The following is a 16,901-nucleotide window of genomic DNA, read 5'->3' on the forward strand; positions in this document are numbered from 1 at the left end:
TTTGGACATGTGAACGACACAGCCTGTATGCAGCACAGCTGAGTTGGGATGTGTTGTGAGCCCATCAAGAAGAGGTGGATGGCTCTCTAAATAAAAAAATTTTGCCGCCAGCAGAAACGTTCAAGGGCATCTACCGCACCTATGGCTAGACTTTAGCGGTTGCGGAAAGAGGATGGCTTATGAAGGCATGCAAACTTTTGCATTTCATGCAAAGCCGTCGTTCTGTCATTTCGTGTTTCGGGGGCAGGGATTGAGCCAGATGTGGCTAAAGGTGAGGCACTCAAGGCCAGGCTCTCACTTGGAATTACCTGCAATGACATGAAGCTTTATACGCTTGCACTTTGTTATTGGAATTTCGATTCCTGTATCTGTTCGAACGACTGATCCTCAGACTGATGTACTTGAGAAAACCCTGTCTGTGACATGGACAGAAAAGGACGAGTTTGTGGCATGAATGCGCAACTTCTCCGGTAATCGCGCTGCCTAATCATGAGCATCATCTTTCCCTAACAACCGAGGCTAGTGACGGAGAGGTGAGTGATAAGCTGGCCCCAGGCTACTTGTTCTCCGAAACACCAGTTAAGTCCTTCGCATTTTCGCCGCTTCCTTGAAATCAAGCAGCGGTATTCAGTGCGAAAGAGGAGCTCTATGCCACTTTGCGAGGTCCCAACATGCCGACGCTATTCATATGGGCGTCGTTTTCTTCTCCTCACAAACCATCAGTCTCTAATCTGTCTTGCAAAGAGTTTCCATGACTTTGATAACCCTTGAATAGTTTCTCCTACACGTGGCCTTTCGCAAAGCCCTTCGATTCCTATAGGGATCTGGACTAATACGACTACGGACTCTATTAATGGACTGCCGCCAGGCAAGGATAAGGACTGCGTGTACGTCGTTTTCGACAGACTCAAAATATATGCCCATTTCATTCCTTGTTCCAGTTGTGCCAAGGCTCAGAAAGTTTCCTTATCAACTCATTTTTAGAAGCTCTGGGATTCCCCAGGGTATTAATATGATAGGGATTGAAGGTTCGTACCTCTGCTTTGGGTGGCTTTTGACGTACCTACATACTGACAATAATATAACCGTTGCGAACTACCCTCAGGCAGATTGACCGACAGAGTGCATCACTCGCTCACTTCCGCAGTACCTGCGGGTCGGTTTTCACAAAAGCTAGATGATCGGCTTGATTTTTTCCTCTGTGTGCTGCTTGAATTGTAATATTATGGTACACTCGTCTACCCGTTGTTCTTGCACATCCCCTGGTCTGCATTGAAGAGCCTCTCTTCAATCCTGCCTCGGAACTGATGGTCCAGAACTGTCAGCAACGTCTAGTATCTGGGAGCTTCGAGGAAAGCTGGCTAGTGTGCGCGGATGTTTGTGCAAAGCTCAAGAAAAATGGGAACGAACTGATGGGTAAGTGGCGGTCGGTCAAGTGTCTTGAGCCTAGAGATTTGGTTGTGGTGGTCCGGCGGGCTTTCTAAGGTGCATTATACAGGAACAAGATTAAGAAGCTCCCGGTAGGGCAGCTACGACCGTTTACCGTACTCTCATGCATCATTGTTTTGCCTGTAGACGCTGCCTTAATACATGGGGATTGCCTGAGAAGTTCGCAGTTGTCATTTTGTACGCGTTCTCTACACTTTGGTTTATGCGCAGGCACTCTCAGGTATGTTGTCGGAGCACTCTTCTGTATGCCTTTATGCATTTTTTGGAATCGACTACGCTGCGTGCGCCGGCTGTGTGTGCACGCAGAGGCTGCTGTGTAACGCGCGGAGGGACCGCCGAATCGTTGTATACTGTGAGTCCTCCAGACAAATGAATTGCCCTCTTTTTTCTTGTCGCAGAGGGCACATGCGTTCTAGCCCTCCGAGGACAGCGAGCCGTCGAGATGCCACGGTTATGTTGAATTGTTTTATCGTTGGTTGATGAGTAGTGCATCTGCAGTTTCTTTCCTTCGAGCTCACTATAAGGAAGACGCACACATTTGCCTTCCTCATTTACACTGCTTTTACATTCGCGTTCCTGTACTGCTGGGGAGTGGCGCTAGATGGCAACTGTACAGCTGCACTCCACGCAGCTGATCTTGACGTACATGTGAGGAACGTGATAGCGTGTGCCTCGAGAACGGAGAGGTGGCGGGGATAGCTGCAGCGGCTAGACTACACTCAAAAATTGTATACTACACAAGGCATATATAATGACAACTAGATGTATCGACTTTTGCCGCCACAAGAAGATTCAGTGGTCTTTTTATGTGCGCTAGCTATATGTAGTCAGCTACAAGTAGTCGGCGTGCACAGTGCAGCTGCGCGAACCATGTAGCACACTCTGAAGAGTGTGGGCAGGGGAGGGCGAATGTTCTTTTTGAAAACATCTATTAAATCCCTGTTTACTTCGTATCCAGCCTGAAGTCAACTGTTTCCTAACGAAGAACTTAGATGGAGTGTTACAGCAGTGATAGAAGGGTCTGCTTCACATGTACTTTGCAGTGTTGTTGCTACAGTGCTACGATTTGGACACACGGTTTGTTAAGTCCTTGCTTTGCTCGTCTTTACCCGGCATCCAAGTTGCAGCCATAGCTGGCATCCATCGGTTGTCCAGCACGATAGTACGTGCACAAGCCTTATGATTCGCTGCGGGCCTTCAGTCGCTAGTGATGAACCTTCGAGCGTCTTAGTATGCTTGTATGCCTTTGGTATTCTTCGTGGCATCCGTGCGGCACGGGCAGTGAAATGTAGCCTTTCGCATTCTCCTTATGGACGTGTCTATCGGTATACCTACACGATGTTCAATTTTCATTTAATATGCAAGCACACACGTCGAATTTAAAGCAAGAACGTACATTCCTTTGATAAGCTTTCTTCTTTGTTACATGAGGGCAAACTAATGCGCGAGTGGCCTTTGTGCTTTTACAGTGCGCAGGTAGACCCTTGTTAGCTGGCGGACGCTACTGAGGTGAATCTATGCAGAGAATGCTAGGGCGGCAGGGTCCATAGATGAACTGGCACAGTTCAGTGAATTTTCAGTCTACCTGCGTAACCAAGTGAACCCATCGCCATGGGTTTCAGTGAAGAAGCAGGGCTAACATGCACTACCCAGCTATCAGCTGTATGCAATGCCTAGTTCACGCACATTTACCCTGTGTAGTCGGTGAGTTCCTGCGTAATGTAAGGCAAAGTGTTTAAGAACTATTGTGTAACACAGAAATTGAATCCCCTTATGGCGGTGTGTCCGAGTGGTTAAGGAGGTAGACTAGAAATCTACTGGGCTCTGCCCGCGCAGGTTCGAATCCTGCCGCCGTCGCTCCCCACGTTTGATGGAAGAGGAAAGGGTGGGCGTCGCAGTTGACTCTTTCTTGGTCATCACTTCGGGTGGCGACGGCAAGCCGCCTGCGCCGCTTTTCTAGCTCTCCGCTTGTATTTCTGAACACGGTGCTTCCGGCCTAGAACATGTTCGCCCTTGGACAAACGCATGTTAGTAATTTGTTGAATACATTTTGAGCTGCTGTGTTACAACGGCCTATTCAGAGGAAACGAAGTCTTTGATCCTGGTCGTGCTCGTCTTGTATAGCAAAAAAGGGACACACAGCGGAAAGCGCGGGCAACACATCTAGCACAGTAGTAGTGCAGATGAGAGCTGGAACGTTTACCCTGGTGTCGGGTATTCCGACAGTTTACAGTGCAACGGTGATTCGTTTTGCTGAGACAAAGCCCACATAGCGTTTAACAAGACAAAAAGTTTTAGCCCTCATTGGCGGTGTGTCCGAGTGGTTAAGGAGGTAGACTAGAAATCTACTGGGCTCTGCCCGCGCAGGTTCGAATCCTGCCGCCGTCGAGCAGTCTTGTGCTCTCACCATTTTCAGTATGTGAGCAGGAAGCATTCACTTGCCAGTTATGCTGCTGTCGCCTTACATGTCCTTTCGTTACTCGTTTTCTAACACAAAAATTTGGCGCTGGTACTATCGGGTAACTCCAGGCCCGATGCACTGCTGATTGGGTGGAGCAGCGTGGCGCCGCCTCCTAGCATGTGCTTAGCCGGCGTTCCTTGCGTAAATTTTCTCCATACGTTCATGCTGGAGAAAATCAACTGATCCTAACCGTTCGGTGACCGAAAAGGAACAACGGGCTTCTGGAACGACCAGACATGCAAACGACGGCGGCAGGATTCGAACCTGCGCGGGCAGAGCCCAGTAGATTTCTAGTCTACCTCCTTAACCACTCGGACACACCGCCATGCCGGTTCCGTTTTTATGCAAATTGGAAACGAAAAAACTGCATTCGTCTCAATAGAACTGTACGCATTCTGCCTATCGGTTGATTCTGACTTTCTGAAAATGCGGGGGCGCCAAAATGTGCATTGGTATTCCCAAGCCCATCAATGGTAATTCTGGATTGTTCTACGCGTTGCATGCATGTTACTCGAGCGTCAAGAGTTGGGGAGCCGCTTCTGCAAATCAAAGAATGTCATATTTGCCCCCAAGCAATATTTTTATATTTCCCCGAGTGTCTAGTATGATTCTGAGGCTGAGAGTCTAGCCGCCTTTCCTGCTGCCATGAGGACAACTTCCTGCTTCTGCCGCCGCAGATAGGCCTGTTGCTCCTTCTCCACGCTTTTGTGCTGCTCCTGCCGCTGTTTCCATAGCCGTGTGTGTCTCGGCATTAGGCTCCGGCAGGCTGTGCTTTGGCAGCCTCGCTGGCGCTGCGGAGCGTGGTATGAGCTGAGCAGTCACGTGTCTGGGGGTGTTGCTTGCCGCCTACGCAGCCCTAAAAGATAATGCAGGAGTGTACAGAGCTACGACGGCGTGGCTTCCAAAAGGAAAGCCGCTCCGAGCTCCCTGGGAGGGAAGAAGAGGGGCAGGGGGAGACGGGGGACCACAGTGTCAAGGAGGAATCTGACCATTCCAGCCCAGAGGCAGTCGACAATGGCTGCCTGCGTGCAGAATCGGACGGCGAGGGATATTTCCAGCCAAAGAACGAATTTGAAAGAAGGCTTCTGTCAGAGCCACCGCCTTTAGAGCAAGAAGGTCTCCCGAAATACTCGCTTTTATTGGTTAGTCACGTAGCATTACGCTTTGAAAATGAATCCTATGAGGCCAGTAGCTCTCAAGCACATGTGATTCTGCCTGCGGACGTCACTTTGTGTCTGGCAGCTACATCGTGCGCCTCTTGTTTCCATGAATTCTCCAAATGTCTATGGAGTTGACGGTTCTCCCAAAAAGAGACGCCTGCCTCCAGCAAGCACCTCCTTGGGCCCTGCCGTATGATTCTTTCTCCGTAGGATGAGCTGGTATTGATCTTTTTGTGCTCGTTCCGTATGCCTTGCTCGGAACTGGCCCTCCCGAACGTACGTGTGGAGTTTGATGGCTCTCCAAACACGTGCCTCCTGCCGTGCGAGTTGTGGTGTAACTGAACCTCAGGCCGTCGCACTGACCCTCGTGGGGGCGACTTTCGCGGCGAGCGGCTTGAACGTGTTGAAGGACGAGAGTTGGTCAGCGAGTATTCATTTCTTGCTATTGGCATTTCTTTGTCTCTGCCCGGGTGTTTATCATTTAGGACTCTTCTTCCTGATCTGGCTGAAGGTCCCCGGCTTCTCCTACGACATGATACGCCAGTAAACATTGGCGTTCTGCTCAAGCCATAATGTAGTAGTGCTTGGCATGCATATATCTCATGTAACTCGGAATCTGAGGTGTACGAACGAACAACACCTTAAGCAGCTTGGAAGCCGTTGTGGATGTATGCCCAGAATTTGGGGGGGTACTTGAGCTGCAAGCTCTTCCAAAGTACCCAATAATCTGGGTACATTTGCACGCACTCTAAGCTGCTTTTGCTGCCCGTTGGCAACGGACGGACTAATACGCATGCAAGCAGATATTTAATACATCGAGCATATGCATGGTTGCAGAGAATGCTCGGATTGCCGTACACAGGCGTAGGTGAGTGGGGGTATATGGTGGCTGCACACGTTCGTGCGGCAAAAGAACTTCTTTCCACTAGCCACCCAAAAGCCGAGCAGGGGTATCGGCTGTATCTACGTGCGGTTCGCATAATGTAATAACATTAAAGTTCGAGGCATCTGCCTTGTTCTTCGCTTCTCTTTGTACGTTCGTGGCCCCTGGTTGGAAGCACGCTTTGCGGTGGAGGGTGCAGCTTGCTGTTGGGCTTAGTGACATGGAGGGAGAGACAGACAGTGACACAGGCGACAGACACACATGGATCAAGATTCACACACGCACGTCAGAAGTCGCTTGACGAGAGGAACTCCTTGCAAGCTTTCTAGGGAGGCCTTCGGAAAGAGGCCTCCCATGAAAACTTGGTGCGGAGAGCAGTGGCAGAGAGACTGTCTTCCGAGAGTAGCACACTGAGAGATCACGCATACGGCGGAGAACAGACAGACGTGCAGCGGCAACCACAAGAGAGGCAGGGAGATTTCCCCAAGGATGCAAGGAGGGAGGATCGATGGTAGTCGCTGGCTGTGAGGGAAGCCCGATGTCTTCCACAATAAAGCACCAAAGCGGTGCGCCTATGGGCAGAGGCAAGTACACGTATAGGATGCCATAGGAACAGAAATAGAAGCAATGGGCAACAGCAGCAGATAGCTACACGGAGACTGAGAAAGCGAGTAGGCCTTTCGCAAAGAAAGGCGGCTCATGAAAACACGGAGGGGGGGGGTCGCGCCCCAGAAAGGCTCCATGTAACCACCCATCGCGTGTTCAAAAAGGCTTCATTGTCGATTCAGGGAAGTCGATGCTGCGAAGGGTACTGGGCTAAGGGCCACCCTCAAAGTCGACAGTCCGTCATCAAGGCACTTTTTTGTTTCTGTGAAAAGAGTAGATGGATTCGGGGTGGACACGGTTGAGTATCATGCGAAGATCAAACCTTTGCGTCGGTGTTAATCTGTGCCCCTGTGTCTGTTGAGATCTTGGTCCATCTGTAGCCGAGTGCATCTGTGTCTCTCTCTTTATCCGTGTCCTTGCATAAAAGATCATTGCTTGAAGAAGTATGCTCGCCGAATGGCGTAGGAGAGATGTTGCCATAGCGGCTTCTGCAAGCCTGCATGCAGCAGCCGGAGCCGAAGGCAGGGCCTGGTTCGACAGGGGGTGCCACACTGCCCATCCTTGCGGTTATTCCCCCCAGCCCACTGAAAGAAACTCCCTCGAAAGCAGCTTTTGTGTGCTCCTGCTTCTTCACCGATCCTGAACACCGTCTTCTTCTCAGTGGATATCCGCTGCCGGGGGGCCCCCCAGCCCAAGTATTCCTCAGGGGCCCCTCCAGCAACGGCGCGACAGGAAACTTGGCTTCTTCCTGGGAACGCCTCGCTCGCGGGGAGTCTCAGGAAGGATAGCAGCAACTTTCTAACAGACTCTTCCTCTCTCTGCCCCCCCGTCCCCCGTCTCTCCTTCATAGGGAGGGCACGACAGTCATCGCGCGTTCCTTCTCGTCGGCTCGTGCTGCACCCAGCGCTCATGAAACTCCGTCTGGAGGCTTAGGAGCTCCCATGGCTCTCCCTGTCCAGCATCACGGAGTGCACTTCCTCAGCAGGAGGTGTGGCAGCAGGAGGTGTGGCAGCAGGCGATGCGACGCGGACAGACAAAGCGCCGACAGAAGTAAGGAGCGTAGAATAGTGCCACTCACTACCAAGACCAGTCGCAACTATGCTGCTTTCACTGCATTGCCTTGGAGGCCCTTCTGGCCGTCTCTTGCTGCAGCAGCCGGCAGCAAAGGCTTGCGCCACCACACTTGCAGCAGCAGCAGCAGCAGCAGCAGCAGCAGCAGCACAAAGGCGTCCCCATCAATCGGAGTCGGAAGGCCTACCCACCAGAGCTGAGACAGCCGATACGGGAGCAGCGGCATCGCATGCAGGGGGAGAGTCTTTGTGTGGAAGCTTTTCACGCGGCGTCGTGCAGCAGCAACACAAGCAAAAGCAGCCGACGAAGCAGCAGCTGCTGCTGCATCAGCCGCAACAGCGGCAACCCCAGCAAGAGCTCTCCAGAGCGAGGCATAGAAGCCCAGTGGATCGAAGTACACCAGCGGCATCAGCACTTCCCACAGCAAAGAAAAAATACCGACAGCAGCAGCACCTCAAGGAGCCATTCATCGCTCCGACAGTGCAGCAGCAGATTGAAGCCCAGATTCAGCAGCAAATCGCTTGGCAGCTGCATTACTGCGCGTGGCAACAGCAGCAGCAACAGCTGATGCAGCAGCGCCAGCAGCCTTTCATGCAACAGCAAGAGCAACAGCAAGAGCAACAGCTGCAGGACGGCTGGCGTGTGCCTCTTGTGCAGCACCCAGCAAGCAATACGTGGACATGTTCCCCTCCTGCAGTGCGGCTGCAGCCTCAGCCACAGCAGTTCGAGCAGCAGCAGCAGCAACACCAGCAGGCACAGCAGCAGCAAGTCACTCCTCTGCGAAGCTCGTGGCAACCGAGCATCCCCAGTGAGCAGGAGCAGCTGCAGCAACAGCAACGGAAGCGAATCGCTGCTTCTCAGCGAAAGCTGCAGCGGCAGCGGCGGCAGCAACAGACGCAGGCAGAGTACCTACAGCTGCTTAAGCAGTTCCAGGAGCACCCGAAGGCATGGGCAGCAGCAGCAGCGGCAGCAGCAAAAGCGTCTCGAGACAGTGCGCCTGCTGGGCTGAACAGTAGTAGTCGTTGCAGTTGTAGCAGCAGCAGTGGCGGCAACAGCAGCACACGCTCCCGCAGAGGCGAACTTTGGAGACCTCGTAAACGAGCAGTTCAGAGGAGCAGCCACCATCCGCGCCGGACTGTGCAGCAGCAGCAGCAGCAGCAGCAGCAGCAGCAGCAGCAGCAGCAGCAGCAGCAGCAAAACAAGCCCGTTGTCTTGCTGCCGCGAGCCCGCAGCGAAAGGAGCTTTTCGAGAAGGCTTCGCCATCAGCGCCTTGGCAGCAGCAGCAAGCGTCAGTGCTCGAGAGCAGGAGCAGCAGCAGCAGGAGCAGCAGCAGCCTCTACCGCGTCAGAGCCTGTAATAGGGAGGAGCGGCAGTTTGTTTGAGCCATTCTGGTCCAAGGCAGCAGCAGAAAAGGCAGTCGTGGCAGGCTTTGCAGTGAGAGGGAAAATGCACATTCCAGCAATCAAAACGGCGAGAGCAGTAAGGGCCGCTCTCCCGCATGCCGCCATGCCGCTGTTTTTCTGCTGTCGAGTTGCTGCTGCCAGCTACGTTTGCTGTTGACGCCGTCCGTGCTTCTGCTGTTGCAGTTGCTTAGGGGGCTTTACCTCCGAACGTATCTCAGGATGCGTTGCTGCAGCTGCATGCACTGTTTCTTGCGGCTGCAGCCGTGCAGTGTCTTCTTTCTTCCTGAGGCTTCGTGGCTGCTCGTCTTGTGGGACTGTTGCTGCTGCTGCTGCGAAATGCTTGCTCGAAGAGTCGGTGTCGCTGCTGCGCCGTCCTGTGCTGCGAGTGCTGCAGCTGTTGCTTGTTCGCCCTTCGGAAGCTCAAGCCATTGGCGCGCCGTTTCGAGTCTTCGTGCACCCGGCAACTCGAGAGACTTTGCATGCGTTTGAGATCGGGGGCTTTGTAGCCAGAAATAGATCCTTGCACGGGGACGCAGTCATTGCGACGTTCTTTCCGAGGGCGTTTACAGAGGAAGTCTGCTGGAAAGCTCTGCAGCGACAGGCTTCCGAGCCGCCACAGCAGCAGCATTTGAACAGTGGTGCAGCCACTCTCTGCAGGGAAGTGTATTGTGTGACGGAGAGACAAGCGGCCGTGTCCAATGAAACAGATGTTGCTGCCAAGGCAGATTTCTCCCCAGCAGGAGCACCGCGGCAGGCAGCCATTGCAGGCGTAGAAGCAGCATCAGTGCACTCTCCAGCAGACATACCAGCAGAAACATTTCCACGCAAGATGCCGACGGAAGGACGCCGCTGCCAGGTCTTTCGTGGGAGCAGCGGGCATCAACAACAACAGCAACAACAACAGCAACAACAGCAACAACAGGAGCAACAGCAACAGGAGCAGCAGCAACAACAACAGCAGCAACAGCAACAGGAGCAACAACAACAACAGCAACAACAGGAGCAGCACCAAGAAGGGGCTTTGTTGCAACAGCAACTGAATTGCCGCGTCGTTTATATTGAAGAGAGAGGAATTGGGGTGTCGCAGGAGATCCTCGCGTTGGTACAGCCACATCAGCATGCTGCATCTATCCGCCGTTTTTTGAAACGGCAGCGGCAGCTCCAGCAGCAGACAGAGCAGCGCGGCCTTCCAGCGCAGCAAGCGAAAGTGCCGCAGTCGCAACTTCAGCAGGAAGCAGACACTGAGCAGCAGCAGGAGGCGAGAGCAAGCATACTAGCAGAGGATGCATGTACAGTGAAGGCACAACCGAGGTAAGGAGCGCCTTAGCATCTGGAGCCCTTGCTTGTGTCTGGCGTTCGGCTTTTTTTGTTTTGTTTTTCACGCGGATACATCATGCTGCCTTGTTTGAATGTTTGAACCCTGATGCTGTCTCGCTCACCTAGCCGTATGCCCTTACGGCCTCCCAGTGTGTGCTATGAAATGTGCTGCTGCTCTTTTCTTGCCTCCCTGAAGCACCCTGCAAGCGTCTCTGTCTCCAAGTTCCCCATTTTGGCATCTCGGCTGTTTGTGGGTATCTTTTCTCGACTTCCGGTCTGTGTTTCTGGTTTTTGCAACGCAGGGACGGCAGGCTGCCACCCTTTCGACTGCCGCTCTTGGCGCTTCTCCGTGCAGTGCAACAGCACCAGCAGCAGCAGCAGCAAGCAAGCTGCCCAGAAGAGCCGCAAGGCGACAGGACGCAGAGGGAGCAGCCGCAGCAGCATCAGCTCGACCCCATGGAAGAAGCTGCCAAGTATCTGCTCTCTCTCGCGGGTGATAGTCAGAGCTTGCTGGTGCTGTTGCGGAGAGGCGACTGGCCAGTGCACAACACGGCTCCTGCAGCAGCGGACGCAGAAGTGTCACTTATTGGTATCAAGGGAGACATAGCAGCAGAAGCAGATGCGGCAGTCCAGCTGACAGGTCTAGAGTTCAGGGATTTCTCCCCCGCGGTGTACGCAGAACTGCGGCAACGACTGCATGCCAGGTGTCCAGACACAGGGAACCCGTTGTGGCTGCAGCAAGCCATCGAGAGCAACACGCGCGTTGATTGCAGGCAGCAGCGGGAAACGCGAACAGCCTTCCAGAGACACGAGGAGGAAGCTCCGAAGCGCCAGTGTGCAGAAAGCAGCACGGCGTCGTCGGCTTGCCCGCCGATGAGGCCAAGCTTCTTTCCTCTGCTTCCATCGGGAGCATCTGCCACGGCAGACGCGGCAGCAACAGGGTGCACAGAAGCGGCCGCTGCAACAGAAGCAGCTGCCTGCAGGCTGCTCCCGCTCAGAATCTTCAGTATTGATCCCCCCACAGCGAAAGACCTTGATGACGCGATCAGCATCCGCCGACTGCCTTCTGCTACTGCTCTTGCTGCTGCTGCTGCGGCAGCAGCTGATGGCAGTAGAAAGAAGGCTGCAGAATGCTTTGCAGCCAGTGCTCCAGTGACCATGGAGTATGAGCTAGGTGTGCATGTTGCAGACGTCTCACATTTCGTTCCGCGGGGGTCGCTGCTGGACGCAGAGGCACGCCGGAGGGCCACATCCATCTACCTGGATAACAAGTGGGGCTGCATGCAGAAATTCTTTTTGTTTGGCATTGTTTCCGCGTTTCTCGTGTGCTGGGAAAGGCAGGATGCGTAGACACCTCTCCTGGTTGTCTCTCCACGTTGCCATGCATGCATGCCTGCCTGCCTGCCATCCCTGCATTCTGTCTCTCTCTCTGCTTTGCCGCACGGATGCCTCCGCTGGCCTTGCCTGTTGCGTTTTGGAGCATGACGTTCTCCCCTGCATACTAACTGGCGGGTATGGTTTGGGCTTTTTACAAGCCGTACTTGACTTCAGTGCGTGCCCTTCGCCGTAGTACTCTTCCTTCGCGGGTGCTGCACATTCGCCCTTTGGCATCAATCGCGCTGAAGGGCCGCCCGGCAGCATGCTTTTCCTTTCTTTGCTTCGTCTACCCTTGTATCCTTCAGGCTGTGTGCTCAGTCTCCTGCCGCATCAGCAGCTGTTATTGGCGTGGCTGCCTCTGCGCATGTTTGCGACTTCTGCTGCTACTGATTCCAGGGTGTATCCGATGCTACCCAGGGAATTGAGCGAGGATGTCTGCTCGCTTCTCCCTGGTGTGCCTCGTCTTGCGCGGTCCGTCTTCAGCCGCATCGCTGATGATGGCTCGATTTTGCAAGCGGGAGAAACAGGAACCCTCATTCAGTCTGGGTATGCCTCCAAGCTCTCTGGTGCTGCTGCTGCTGACGTGTCTTCTACCCCTTGTGCAGCTGGTCAGTGGCGGGTTCTAGTAGTGTGTGTGTGTTGCACCGATGGCTATTTCTGCTCAACTGCAGCCTTTCCTGTGGTCGGCTGCTGCTGCTGCTGCTGCTGCTAGGCACGCGCTGCCCTGTCGAAGTCGAGCGAAGTCATGGGTGCTGCAGCATTTACATCTGCCTCTCGAAGGCGGCCACAGAAGCTGCATTTAGCACGCTGCATTTCGCAGATCGTGCGCGTGTTGTGCTTCTTGCTGCCGCAGAGCTCGTCTGACCTACTCTCAGGTTGACGAGTTCTTGGAGTCGCTTTGTTCCTGCATGCTGGGGCGGCATTCGCGGCTTCTCCTGCAGCAGCAACTGCAGCAACTGCCTCCCCATATGTCTCCTCTGGTGTCTCCTGAGCTGCTTCGGCTCCTCTCTGCCAGCAACCTGCAACAGCTCGTTGGAGCCCAGCAGCAACAGCCGTCAGCAGATGGCAGCCGCGCGCTGCTGCAGGTGTTGCTGCAACAGCTCGAACAGCAGCACTTGCAGCGAGCTGCGTTCTCGCTGATGGAGGTTGCTGACGTGATCGGCATTATCAGAGAAGAAGGGGCACGGCATGGAATTCCAGGTGTGCTCCTATGGCGTCTGCTTTGCTGCGGAAGTTTTGGTGCTTCCCTTACGTTGAAGGAGCCTGCAGGCCGTTTTACCACTGGTATGGGCAGGTGACCAGCGTATATGGCGACAACTTGAAAAGAAATCTGCGCATGCATTGTGTTTCCTGCGGACTCGTTTTTTGGGGGGTTGGTGTGTGCACAGGGGGAGTCGCTGAAGACCTGCTCCTACTGCATCATCTGGCTGCAAACCGCTGTGCATTGCGCAGCGAAAACGGAAGCCTGACACTGAACTCTTCTGTCGGCTGGAGTATCACTTTTGAGCGGCTTGAAAGCAGCAGTACTAGCCCCAGCAGGCGTCCTCTACGCCTCCGAGTCATCAGAGAGGACAAGCGATGGGCTCATGCGATGATTGAGGAGGCAATGGTCTTAGCCAATCATGTTGTTGCTGCGCGCATTGTGAGCGAAAGTAGGAGTGCAGCAGCAGCAACAACAACAGCGCCTGCTCATGCTGGTGCCATCCGGGCAGAGAAAGGGCCTCTTGCTGGACAGTTTGACGCTGAAGTCTCTCAGGAAGAGCAGCAGCAGCAGGCAGGAGACACTGCTTCTGTGTCTGCTGCAACGGCCAGTTCTCCTATGGTCTTTGGGGGAGTCGTGAGGCGGCACGGCAGCAGCAACTCGCAGGCGACGCGCCGCGTCTTGCAGCTTATTGGACCGACCCTCGCGCATGAGTTTCGGTTCTCTCTACAGCGGAAGCAGCAGCAGCAGCAACAGCAGCAGCAGCAACAACAACAGCCGTCTCGGGATCCTTCTTCTGTAACGGCAAGGGAAAACGATGCGATGAGGCCAGTTCACACGAACAACGCAAAGACATCTCCCACCTTTGCGGCTGCTGCTGCTGCCACAGACGTAACAGCAAGCGCTCTTGCAAGGGAGGCGAACAACAGACAGGACGATGCGTCGTGTGCCTCTTCTTCTGAATCTTTTACTCCTGGCTTGGGGGAGCTGTTAAGCTTCTGCTCCTCTCGAATGAGTCACCAGGCCTTTGGAGTAGGTCGCGAGCTTTGATGGCGATGTTGGAGTGTCTTTGGATGCAGGGTGTTATTGCGGCTGTTGCAGTTACCAGGGTTCTTTAGGCCGACATTGGATGCTGCCCACTTTGCTGTGACGCAGGCTCTTTGTTTTGCCTGCCTCAAGGAGCTGCTCCCTGCGGAGTACATTCCCAGCCATAGCGTTGTCGCACAACCAACGGCTGGGCCCTTTGCTGCTGCGACTGCTGCTCAAACTCTCGGCAGCAGCAGCACATGCAGCGACAGTCTGAATGCCGCTTGTGAAGCTTCTGGAGGCGTTTCGTCTTCATATGCAGTTGGCGCCTCCCCTGCGTTCAAACCCCTCTCAGCTGCGTACGATGCTGTTGCCTTTTTTCGGCTTGAATGACGGTGCACGTTCGGCTCTTGCTGCTGCAACTGCAGCTGCATTGTTGCATGGGATGGCATGCTGCGCTGCCGTAGCTATGGGGGTTCTTCACACGCGTCTTCCCAGTGTTCTCTCCGGCCTTTGGAAGAAGCATTTAAGAAGAATACTGCGATAGTGGTCGCTGTCGCCGGTTGAGAGTGTTGGTGGACTTGCTGCAGGAGCTGCTGCTGTCGCCGTGATTTTGCAGGCATTGGGGTCTTGCCCTTCCTGTGTATCTCCACTTCACTTCACCCATTCGCCGCTACGCGGACATTATGGTCCACAGAATTCTGAAAACGCGAAGTCGAATGGAGCCTCTCGTCGACTTGGAGGTAAGGGGGTTGCTCCTGCATCGGTTTCTACGGTGCCATTGCCGGTAGTCCACCTGCGCATGTGTCTGTTGCTTCTTGTGACGCTGAGCTGCTACAGTTCTTGATGCTTTCCTCCGTATTTTACTGCCTTCCTTGTGTTATGGGGGATGGCGCTGTCTGTCATCCTGCTAAGTGCACGACGGTTGTAGTTTCTGGAAGGTTTCCCTGACTGATGCGATGACGCTGGCTGGGGCCTGCTGCGTGCCCGTCTGCATGCGGCGATGTAGAGAGGTGCTGAGCCTCTTCCACATTTCGTTCTTTGTGTCAGTACGCCCTTCCATCTGCCCCAGGTCGTGCTTTTCCGCCTTCTCGCTGTCGTATCTCTTGTCGCTTTCTCCTCCATTTGCACTCTCATGAACGTCGCTGCTTGCTCCGCGTTTGCCCGAGTATCCATGCCTTTTTGGCTGTGTGCTGCTGCACTCATCTCTGTGTCGACAGGATCCCCTCCTTTTACCTCCACCCGTCTTGATGCCTGTCCAACGGGTCGTTTTGTTCCTGATATTATGTGCACCTCCCTTTTGCAGGCCATCTGCCACCACTGTAACCGCAACAAGCGCCGAGCGGAGGATGCGCAGCTGAGCTTTTCCTCGTGGTATTTGAATGAATATCTCAAGGCAGCCCACCCAGGAGGCCTCGCGTACGGCTACGCCTCGATCGCGCACATTCACGTTCCGTCTAACTGGGGTATAGACACACCGGCAGCAGCCGCAGTGGCACTGCCACAAGTAGGACATCGGGAGGCGTCTGCAACAACCAAAGGAAGCAGTGCAACAACCAAAGGAAGCAGTGCAACAACCGACGCGCATCACGATGACGGAGTCAAAGAGGCGAAGGAAGCATCCGTCTCTGGGGGCAGTGAAGATGCAAGGCGCAGGGCCTCCGTGCCTGTTGCACTTGTTTCTGCCACCGCTTCAGAAGAGGATACACCCACGCAGCCTGCGCTGCAGCTCTTTGTGCCGCTTCTGCACCAGGCTCGCAGCTACAGCCTCTCAACCCTCGGGCTGGAGCTGCTTTCATGTAACGAAGGTCATGCAGACTTGCGAGATCCTGCTACTGCACTTGCAGATGAAAACAGCGGGAGAGCCACGGCTCCTGCTGCCGTCGGAGGAGATGACTGCATTCGCTCCATCCGCGTGCGCCGTCTGCCATCATGTGCGGTGGCTGCACCGCCTGAAGAAAAGGAAAGAACGGAGGTGTCTCAGCAGCAGCAGCCGCCACATCAGCGGACGCCTGCAGTTCCTGTAGATGAGGCGACTGCACAGTTGCTACGCGGTCCTGCTGGGCCCCTAAGCGGAGTGCCTTTTGGGGGAGAAGCTGTGCTGCACTTGTTCGGTAACATTCGTGTTTTGCTCGTACCAGGGGAAAGGCAGTGGGCTTTACGCCTCTCTTTTGACCCCTAAGGTGGGCAACCTCTAATCTCAAGAGGATTTGTACCATAGAGCAGACTAAAGAGGCAGCTCGAGGTAGAAGGGGGCCTTTTGTATTTCCCTGAACTCGGCTTAGGGTTCAAAGGCATTAGCACTTTCCAGCTTTCTCTAGAGAACTCCCTACCTCCAAGTGTCTAACGCCTTTTGATCGGACGCTCGCCGTCTGCCGCTCTCTGTGCACTTCCTCCTTTCTGTCGCCTTCACTCCTGTGCGCTCTCTCTCTAATCCTTACAAGCTCATTTGGTTACTGACCGACTAGCTGAGATCTCGCGCTCGCCATTATCTTCCTGTGGCCCTCCTAGTGGACACACACCTCGTCTCTTGGGCATGAAAGCAGAGTCCAATATGGCGCGCGACTGCGCAGATCAGTCTAGTGATTCGATGAGCACGTAGTTTGCTTGCAACTTCAGTTGTATGGCTCTAAAGACATGGGAGCATCCCTCTGAAACAGTACCAGACGAAGCCCGTCGTAAAGTCTCCTCGAACAACAGCTTGCGGATGAGGTGTCTAACGCATTAACGTTTCTTCAGGTTCATCCGTATTCGGGCACGAATGCAATTATCAATCTGCGCATGACCTGCAGTGGCACATACGTTTTTATCTGGGACTCATAGGGGTGGAACCCGTGTGCGTGTGAACGAGAGTCCAATGAGGTTGGCTTGTATGCTCTTCTATTCTCAGGAATACACGTAGGTTGCCGATAATCCGTATGTGGATGACAAATTCTCTCGAGTTCAT

The 16,901-nt window shown here is 54.1% G+C and overlaps 1 protein-coding gene and 3 non-coding genes across 4 annotated transcripts; 3 read left to right on the plus strand and 1 right to left on the minus strand.

Moving 5' to 3' along the window:
* The first annotated feature begins 3,224 nt into the window (after positions 1–3,224).
* Trnas-aga lies at positions 3,225–3,306 on the plus strand. The gene has a single exon. It is a non-coding gene; the product is annotated as a tRNA-Ser (tRNA).
* A 449-nt stretch (positions 3,307–3,755) lies between these two features.
* Trnas-aga lies at positions 3,756–3,837 on the plus strand. Its single transcript has one exon. It is a non-coding gene; the product is annotated as a tRNA-Ser (tRNA).
* Positions 3,838–4,153: 316 nt separating this feature from the next.
* Positions 4,154–4,235, minus strand: Trnas-aga. The gene has a single exon. It is a non-coding gene; the product is annotated as a tRNA-Ser (tRNA).
* Positions 4,236–7,500: 3,265 nt separating this feature from the next.
* Positions 7,501–16,136, plus strand: LOC34620425. The gene is made up of 13 exons (XM_026337537.1): positions 7,501–7,730; positions 9,004–9,109; positions 9,428–9,787; positions 9,890–10,217; positions 10,299–10,344; positions 10,653–11,621; positions 12,124–12,273; positions 12,581–12,927; positions 13,116–13,960; positions 14,084–14,313; positions 14,574–14,697; positions 15,261–15,446; positions 15,477–16,136. Exons 1-13 carry the CDS (start codon positions 7,501–7,503, stop codon positions 16,134–16,136), a joined length of 4,581 nt encoding a protein of 1,526 aa, XP_026193322.1.
* The last annotated feature ends 765 nt before the right edge of the window (positions 16,137–16,901 follow it).

This window comes from Cyclospora cayetanensis, unplaced genomic scaffold (assembly GCF_002999335.1).
Source record: "Cyclospora cayetanensis isolate NF1_C8 unplaced genomic scaffold, CcayRef3 CcayRef3_contig_19, whole genome shotgun sequence".
Taxonomy (NCBI): domain Eukaryota; phylum Apicomplexa; class Conoidasida; order Eucoccidiorida; family Eimeriidae; genus Cyclospora; species Cyclospora cayetanensis.